Source organism: Palaemon carinicauda, chromosome 31 (genome assembly GCF_036898095.1).
Source record: "Palaemon carinicauda isolate YSFRI2023 chromosome 31, ASM3689809v2, whole genome shotgun sequence".
In the NCBI taxonomy this organism is placed as follows: domain Eukaryota; kingdom Metazoa; phylum Arthropoda; class Malacostraca; order Decapoda; family Palaemonidae; genus Palaemon; species Palaemon carinicauda.
Window position 1 is genome coordinate 32239815 of NC_090755.1, and position 10000 is coordinate 32249814.

The window sequence follows — 10000 nt, forward strand, 5'->3', positions numbered from 1 at the left end:
TCACGCATTCAATGACAAGAGATTATCAGTCTCGGAGAAACGTTTCGTGGATATAATCTGTCTTGGAGAAATGTTGCGTTGAGATTGTTTGTCTTGGAGAAACGTTTTGTTGAGATTGATTGTCTTGAAGGAAATTTTTTTGGAGATTATTTGTCTTGGAGAAACGTTTTGTTGATATTGATTGTTTTGGAGAAAGGTTTTGTGGAGATTGTTTCTTTTGGAAAAGCGTTGCGTCGAGATTGTTTGTCTTGGATAAATGTTTCCTGGATATTGTCTGTCTTGGAGAAACGTTGCATCGAGATTCTTTGTCTTGGAGAAACGTTGCACCGAGATTGTATGTCTTAGAGTAACGTTGTGTAGAGATTTCTTTGTCTCGGAGAAACGTTGCGTCGGGATTTTTTTCAGAGAAACATTGCATCGAGATTGTGTGCGGAAAAACGTTGCATCGAGATTGTTTTTCTCAGAGAAGCGTTGCGTCGAGATTGTTTGTGTCAGAGAAACGTTTCGTCGAGATTATTTGACTGGAAGAAAGATTTTGTGGAGATTGTTTATCTTTGAGAAACATTGCATTGAGATTGTTTGTCTGAGAAAGATGTTTCATCGAGATTGTTTGTCGTGGAGAAGATTTTGAGGAGATAGCTTATCTTGGAGAAACGTTATATCGAGATTGTTTGCCTTGGAGAACTATTTCGTGGATATTGACTGTCTTGGAGAAACGTTGCGTCGAGATTGTTTGTCTTGGAGAAATGTTTCGAGCATATTGTCTGTCTTCAAGAAACATTGCGTCGAGATTGTTTGTCTTGATAAAAGCTTTTGTTGAGATTGTTTGTCTTGGAGAAACATTTCGTCGAGATTGTTTCTTGGAGAAAGATTATGTGGAGATTGTTTGTCATGGAAAAACGTTGCGTTGAGATTGTTTGTCTTAGAGAAACGTTTCGTCGAGAACATTTATCTTGGAAAAACACTTCGTCGAGATTGTTTGTCTTGGAGAAACGTTTCGTCGAGATTGTTTGTCTTTGAGAAATGTTGCGTCGAGATTGTTTGTCTTGGAGAAACGTTGCGTTGAGATTGTATGTCTTGGAGTAACATTGTGTCGAGATTGTTTGTCTTGGAGGAACGTTGCGTCGAGATTTTTCTCAGAGAAACATTGCATCGACATTGTTTGTCGTGGAAAAACGTTGAATCAAGATTTTTTGTCTCAGAGAAACGTTTGCGTCAAAATTGTTTGTGTTGGAAAAACATTTGACTGGAAGAAAGATTTTGTGGAGATTGTTTGTCTCGGAGAAACATTGCATCGAGATTGTTTGTCTGAGAGAGACGTTTCGTCGAGATTGTTTGTCTTGGAGAAGGTTTTATGGAGATTGTTTGTCTTGGAGAAACGTTGCGTAGAGATTGTTTGTCGTGGAGAAAATTTTTGTGGATATTGTTGTTAGTCTTAGAGAAATGATACTCGAGATTGTTTGTCTTAGAGAAGGTTTTGTGGAGATTGTTTGTCTTGGAGAAAAATTGCGTAAAGATTATTTGTCTTAGAGAAAGTTTTTGTGGATGTTGTTTGTCTTGGAGAAATGTTGCGTCGAGATTGTTTGTCTTGGAGAAATGTTTCGAGGATATTGTCTGTCTTGGAGAAATGTTTCGAGGATATTGTCTGTCTTCGAGAAATCTTGCATCGAGATTGTTTGTCCTGAAGAAAGATTTTGGTTAGATTGTTTGTCTTAGAGAAACGTTTTGTCGAGATTGTTTCTTGGAGAAAGGTTATGTGGAGATTGTTTGTCATGGAAAAACGTTGCGTTGAGATTGTTTGTCTTAGAGAAACGTTTCGTTGAGATCATTTATCTTGGGGAAACATTTCGTCAAGATTGTTTGTCTTGGAGGAACGTTTCGTCGAGATTGTTTTTCTTTGAGAAATGTTGCGTCGAGATTGTTTATCTTTGAGAAACGTTGGGTCAAGATTGTTTTTTGTGGAGAAAGTTTTTTTGGAGATTGTCTTGGAGAACCGTTTCATTGAGATTGTTTGTCTTGTAAAAAGGTTTCGTGGATATTGTCTGTCTTGGAGATTCGTTGCATCAAGATTGTTTTGGAGAAAGGTATCGTCCAGATTGTTTGTCTTGGAGAAACGTTGCGTCGAGATTGTATGTCTTGGAGTAACGTTTTGTCGAGATTTTTTGTCTCAGAAAAACGTTGCGTCGGAATTTTTTTTCAGAGAAACATTGCATCGAGATTATTTGTCGTGGAAAAACATTGCATCGAGATTGTTTGTCGTGGAAAAACATTGCATCGAGATTGTTTGTCTCAGAGAGGCGTTACGTTGAGATTGTTTGTGTCGGAGAAACGTTTCGTCAAGATTGTTTGACTGGAAGAAAGATTTTGTGGAGATTGTTTATCTTTGAGAAACGTTGCATCGAGATTGTTTGTCTGAGAAAGATGTTTCATCGAGATTGTTTATCGGGGAGAAGATTTTGTGGAGATAGCTTGTCTTGGAGAAACGTTGTATTGAGATTGTTTGCCTTGGAGAACTATTTCGTGGATATTGACAGTCTTGGAGAAACGTTGCGTTGAGATTGTTTGTCTTGTAGAAATGTTTCGAGCATATTGTCTGTCTTCGAGAAACATTGCGTCGAGATTGTTTGTCTTGAAGAAAGGTTTTGTTAAGATTGTTTGTCTTGGAGAAACGTTTTATCGAGATTGTTTCTTGGAGAAAGGTTATGTGGAGATTGTTTGTCATGGAAAAACATTGCGTTGAGATAGTTTGTCTTAAAGAAACGTTTCGTTGAGATCATTTATCTTGGGGAAACACTTCGTCAAGATTGTTTGTCTTGGAGGAACGTTTCGTCAAGATTGTTTGTCTTTGAGAAATATTGCGTTGAGATTGTTTGTCTTGGGGAAACGTTGCGCCGAGATTGTATGTCTTGAAGTAATGTTGTGTCGAGATTGTTTGTCTTGGAGAAACGTTGCGTCGAGATTTTTCTCAGAGAATCATTGCATCGACATTGTTTGTCATGGAAAAACGTTGAATCAAGATTGTTTGTCTCAGAGAAACGTTTGCGTCAAAATTGTTTGTGTTGGAGAAACGTTTGACTGGAAGAAAGATTTTGTGGAGATTGTTTGTCTCGAAGAAACGTTGCATCGAGATTGTTTGTCTGAGAGAGACGTTTCGTCGAGATTGTTTGTCTTGGGGAAGGTTTTATGGAGATTGTTTGTCTTGGAGAAACGTTGCGTAGAGATTGTTTGTCGTGGAGAAAGTTTTTGTGGATATTGTTGTTAGTCTTGGAGAAATGATGCTTCGAGATTGTTTGTCTTGGAGAAGGTTTTGTGGAGATTGTTTGTCTTGGAGAAACATTGCGTAAAGATTATTTGTTTTGGAGAAAGTTTTTGTGGATGTTGTTTGTCTTGGAGAAATGTTGCGTCGAGATTGTTTGTCTTGGAGAAATGTTTGGAGGATATTTTTCTGTCTTTGAGAAACATTGCGTCGAGATTGTTTGTCTTGGAGAAAGGTTTTGTTTAGATTGTTTGTCTTGAAGAAACATAGTGTTGAGTTTGTTTGCCTTGGAGAAAGGTTTAGTTAAGATTATTTGTTTTGGAGAAACATTGCGTTGAGAAGGTTTGTTTTGGAAAAAGGTTTTGTGGAGATTGCTTGTCTTGGAGAAACATAGCGTTGAGATTGTTTGCCTTGGAGAAAGGTTTTGTTAAGATTGTTTGTCTTGGAGAAACATTGCGTCGAGATTGTTTGTCTTGGAGAAAGGTTTTGTGGATATTGTTTGTGTTGGAGAAACGTTTTGTCGAGATTGTTTGTCTTGGAGAAATGTTTCGTGGATATTGTTTGTGTTGGAGAAACGTTTTGTCGAGATTGCTTGTCTTAGAGTAACGTTGCATCAAGATTGTTTGTCTCAGAGAAGCGTTGCATCGAGATTGTTTGACTGGAAGAAATATTTTGTGGAGATTGTTTATCTTTGAGAAACGTTGCATGGAGATTGCTTGTCTGAGAGAGACGTTTCGTCGAGATTGTTTGTCTTGAAGAAGGTTTGTGGAGATTGCTCGTCTTGGAGAAACGTTGCGTTGAGATTGTTTGCCTTGGATAAAGGTTTTGTGGATATTGTTTGTCTTGGAGAAACGTTGCGTCGAGATTGTTTGTCTTGGAGAAATGTTTCGAGGATATTGTCTGTCTTCGAGAAACCTTGCATCGAGATTGTTTGTCCTGAAGAAAGATTTTGGTGAGATTGTTTGTCTTAGAGAAACGATTCGTCAAGATTGTTTCTTGGAGAAAGGTTATGTGGAGATTGTCTGTCATGGAAAAACGTTGCGTTGAGATTGTTTGTCTTAGAGAAACGTTTCGTCGAGATCATTTATCTTGGGGAAACATTTCGTCAAGTTTGTGTGTCTTGGAGGAACGTTTCGTCGAGATTGTTTTTCTTTGAGAAATGTTGTGTCGAGATTGTTTGTCTTTGAGAAACGTTGGGTCAAGATTGTTTTTCGTGGAGAAAGGTTTAGTGGAGATTGTCTTGGAGAAACGTTTCATCGAGATTGTTTGTCTTGTATAAATGTTTCGTGGATATTGTCTGTCTTGGAGATTCGTTGCGTCAAGATTGTTTTGGAGAAAGGTATCGTCCAGATTGTTTGTCTTGGAGAAACCTTGTGTGGACATTGTTTGTCTAGGAGAAAAGTTGCGTTGAGATTGTTTCGGAAAAGCGTTTCGTCGAGATGGTTTTTCTTGGAGAAACGTTTCGTCTTAATTTTGTTATTGAAGCATTTGTTTAATTGCCTTGTACTTATCTATTAGGAATTTATTTGATTTTATTGCTTTATCTGATATGTAAGATAGTGCTTAAACATATATACATATATTTAATTTTTGTGTTTATATATTTAACCATACAGGAAAAGATTATTTCCAAATCTATTCATTCTTTTCCTTTGCACGTTTGGTGGATTTTTGGACCTCATTTGTAGCCAATGCTATTCACAAGAATGGTGAGGCATGTTGCAATATCTCATCTATCCTTTCCTCTTTTCCACGATTTTCCTTAGGTGCCGACATAGACTGGGTGTTGGCTGGCGAGGGCAGCAGCAGTGAGTCTCGGGGCATTCTTTCGGCATTACCCGGCAGAGTGGGCACTGCTTCCCTCTCCTCCTCATTCACGGGTTCCGATTCCCAGGTTCACACTCTGACAAGTTCCTACCCTCAGTCGACAGCATCGGCGAGGACTAGGTAAGTTTTTCTCCAAAATTCTTCTCATCCCAGTAATTATTTTTTGGGGTATGAGGTTTCTAGCCCTATGCCTTTCTTCTCTCTTGTTGCAATCCACTTTAAATGTCAATCTTCACCTTACTCTGCCCAGGCAATTAATTGTTAGTTATTATTATTATTATTATTATTATTATTATTATTATTATTATTATAAGCTAAGCAACATGCCAGGGGCCCCAACAGGGAAAATAGTCCAGTGAAGAAATGGAGTTAGGAAAAAGTAAACTACAAGAGTAGAAAATGAACAATCAGAATAAGATATTTTAAGAACAGTAACAATATTGAAATAGATCTTTCCTATATAATCTATAAAATCTTAAGAAAAAAAAAGACAAGAGGAAGAGAAATGAAATAGAATAGTGTACCTTCAAGCAAGACAACTCTACCCTAAGACAAGGAATGACCATGGTACATAGGTTATGCCATTACACAAGACTAGAGAACAATAATCTGATTTTGGAGTGTCCGTCTCCTAGAAGAGCTGGTTTTTCCAAAATAGTACAGTGGTCGTAAATTCTGGAAACCAATGTACGTCATCCATTACAGCGAAAATATCATATAAGCATTCTTTGGGTTCTTCGTATTTATATTAGATGAATCATATTGTTTTGCTCTTTATATTCTTGTATAAGATTTTGTGTAAGTTAAAAGTGGATATATTGCCCGTAGTCTTTGGTGCTACAACATATTGGTAGTTGATAACTTTTATGTCGTTTCGTTGTAAAGAGATTTACAATGATGGTGCAAAGACGTACTATTCAAACCCATTTGCTTAAGACACCAGCGAACTAGGAGAGCTTTTGTTGACCTCTTCAGCCCACGAGAAAAAGGAGAGGTAACAAGAACTGATAACTAGTATAAATATGACTCGAATCAGTAAGAAAGCCTGGAAAAAATCAGTAAACTGAACTCGGATAAGAGCACCCAAACAAGAATAGCTGCAGTAACTCCTAACACAGTAGCAAAACAACTTTTGCTTAATGGAAAGCCATATAACAAAGAACAAGGATATCTCAAAAGAATGAGGGACGAAATGAAACGTACCATGGAAGAAAATAATAAGTTTAAACCATTCACTGTTGAAGAACTTGAAGAAGCCATGAGACACCTTAAACCTTGAAAAGCTGATAGGCTGAGCGACATTGCATCTGAGATAATACTGCACTTTGGAAGCATGACTAAATTATGGGTACTGGAACTTCTTAACAACTGGGCAAGAATCTTTCAGGTCCCAAAACTATGGAGAAGATCTCAAGTTGTGACATTACTAAAAGCGGCAAAGACCTAATAGTCCGTATGAACTATCAACCAATATCTCTCCTCTGCATCTTATACAAATTGTATGAACGGATGATGATGGCTCGCATAGCTTCCGCAGTCAAAGAACAGCTAACACCAGACCAGGAAAGGAAGATCTTGCAGCTCCCACGTACTTAGCCTCACTCAGTACATTAACGATGGCTTTGAGCTTGGGAAAATCACAGGGGCAGTATTTTATGACCTAACAGCAGTCTATAATCCTGTGAACCATAGGTGGCTTTCTTTTGAAACTTGCCTAAGTTATTCACAAATAAGCGTTGTGCATATCATCCAGTCACGACTAAATTGAAGACTTTTCTTTGTTGAAATGGACGGTAGAAAAAGCAGATGGCGAAAACAGAATAACGCCTCCCACAAATGTCTGTGTTAGTCCTCATGCTTTTCAACATTTGTACCAATATTCAACCACAATTTAGAGATATCCGTATATTTATATATGCAGATGATCTGTGTGCGTGTATATACAGTATATATATATATATATATATATATATATATATATATATATATATATATATATATATATATATACATATATATATATATATATATATATATATATATATATATGTATATATTTATATATATATATATATATATATATATATAAATAATTGCCTATATATATAGTTATAGATAGGGAGTTACATGGCAGGACAGCATTAGAATTGAAGCTATAAGAGAGATTATTCGAGTGCCATATGTGGATGAGATCATGGTGAGGGGTAGATAGAGTTGTTTTGGGCATGTTCTTCGCACTCCCCAACAGAAATTAGTTAACCAAATGTTCAGCTGGGCTCCATAAGGCACTAGAAGAGTTAGGAGACCCAGGCTTATATGACTGAGGTCTATGAAGCATGAAGAAGGCAATGATGAATGGAGAAGTAATGATTGAAAAGGTCAATATAGAGACGACAGGCGAAATCTGTCCGAGGAACTTTGCGTCAATAGGCGTAGGAGGAGATGAAGATATATATGTAATGTACAAAGTATCTAAAAATTTTATATCTATTTTATGTATTTTTTATATTTTTATTATTCTCATGATTTTTGGGTTTTATGAATGACTGCCATTATCATAGACATCTTAACGGAAGGTCTACCCAATGCGCCACTCGATTTTTGGAACTAGAAGATAATTTTCAAGATCAATATATCAAACTTCAAAGTCAGATTCCATAAGTTGGTAGAAGAGTGATCTAGGTTTCTATTTAAGGTTTTTAGGATCTAATAAGTTGTATGGCTTCATCACCAATGACTGAAAAGGTCATATTTAAGGTCAAAAGTTAACCATTTCTAGGTCAGGTAGGATGAATATCCTGAAAAATTAGGATAAATATCGCCTGTAGGTTGGCTAGAAGAGTGATTTCGTTGTCTATTTATGGGCTAAAACGACTTCTACTTTGAGAAATTAATCTCAAGTACATTAGGAAATATATATATGTTTTTATATATATATATATATATATATATATATATATATATATATATATATATATATATATATATATATAAATACATACATATATATATATATATATATATATATATATATATATATATATATATATATATATATATATATATATATATATATATATACAGTATGTGTATTAATTATGAAAATTATAATGTAAACATATACTCTATATATTTGTATATATTCATGTAAGCATATTCATTTGTAATTGATTTAAATAATCAATTTATTTGTGTCATATTTCCTCATTACTGGATTAGAGGTGCAGTGAGTTCTTTCGCCTATGTTGTGCAATGCTTTTGAACTTCGCCCTTCTCGTCGAGATCTAGGTCTCTTCTTTGGGTACCCAAGTGGTTTATCCTTGTTTCTTTTTTTGGTAATTTTGTATATTATTACATCGAGTGACTACGCACAAGAAATATATGATTTCCTATAGCAAATAACGAGATTTAACCGATTTTGATGACCATTTCAATCGCAAACAAACAGATCAACCAATTCGGTTAGTTATAAGTTGCCGAATTGGTTGATGTTATTACGGATGAAATGAATGAGAAAACCAGTTAAATCACGATATCTACTATAGGAAATCATATATTTCCTGTACGAAATCACACAATGAAATACAATACAAATTAACCATATAAATATTAACACTGTGGACATATATACTGAGTTAAAATATATAAACAACATTAGCAACGTTACCAATGTTTGACAGAACTACCAACGATGACGAATGGTACACAGTGTTACCAACGGCACGATGTCATTACTAGAGGTAGAAATTAATTTTTCCATACGTAAACTAAATAATACTTCCATAAAACTATTACACAATAAATAAAGATTACCAAAAGGCCACAGAACCTAACAAACCCACCTAACCTTGCCTAGAAGTACCCCGGTCACAAAACACATATAATAAGAATGGGGGAATGACTTACCTTGATACACAGTACTACCAACGGAGACGAATGGTACACAGAACTACCAACGACACGATGGCATTACTAGAGCTAGAACTGCTAAATATCTCCTCAGATATATTCAATAATTTCTCCATATAACTGGTACGAAATATATAAAAAGTACAGAAAGGCCACAGAACTTAACAAACCCACCTAACCTTGCCTAGAAGTACCCCGGTCACAAAACACGAATAATGACTATTGAGGAATGACTTACTTTTATGAAGGAAACGTCGAAACTTGCTGGACTCGGAAGGAAGAGACTGACGGATTAACTTCTATGACTGGGATTAAGAAAATGGTCAACATAACCTGAATTATCACCAAAATCACCATGGAATTGAGCCACTGCATTTAGATACGGAATGCTGCAACCGGTACAAGTTTCTATAATATGTTCCATCTCAAAATACGCGAAAAAAACGCACTAGTAACGAAGGACGAGTAACTAGGTCAAAGGTTAAAACGGGAAAGGCAGGGGAACAATGGGTCGGAAAACAGCGTATACAGAGATAAAGGAAGGGGGTTGGGGGGTTGGGAGATATTTGAATAGGCCTAGAGTGATGATTGGTTAAGGGAAAAACAACGAACAAAAGAGAAAACATGAATGAACTAAATACGGAAACTAGACGAAAGAAAAGTTTTATAAGACACAGAGGAGAGAAAAGGAACTAACCAACAAAAATAAATACAAACAATATAGGAAGATAAAATGGAATGAACGTTAAATAATAGTGAATGGGAATATAAAATGAGGAGATCATACCGAGAATTAACTGGATAAAAAAACTAGTCCAGGGTAAGTATTTATGTGAAACCGGGAAGGGATAAAGAAATAACCCAACAAATGAAACCAATATAGGAAGGTAAAATGTTATGAATGATAAATAATATTGAATGGGAATAAAAAATGAGAAAATAACACTAATAAAAAGAGTAAAAGGGGGAGTGGAAACTCCTGCGCAGGGGCGGGGGGATATATGCGCA

At 36.0% G+C, this 10000-nt stretch overlaps 1 protein-coding gene across 3 annotated transcripts in view; it reads left to right on the plus strand.

Annotated features, from left to right (window-relative positions):
- LOC137624386 (TOG array regulator of axonemal microtubules protein 1) overlaps nucleotides 1–10000 on the plus strand; it is a 674340-nt gene that overhangs the window by 262804 nt on the left and 401536 nt on the right. For all 3 annotated transcript variants that reach the window (XM_068355115.1, XM_068355116.1, XM_068355117.1), the window contains one exon: nucleotides 5023–5203. In XM_068355115.1, coding sequence (XP_068211216.1) covers nucleotides 5023–5203 — 181 coding nt within the window. The remainder of the gene's footprint in view (nucleotides 1–5022; nucleotides 5204–10000) is intronic.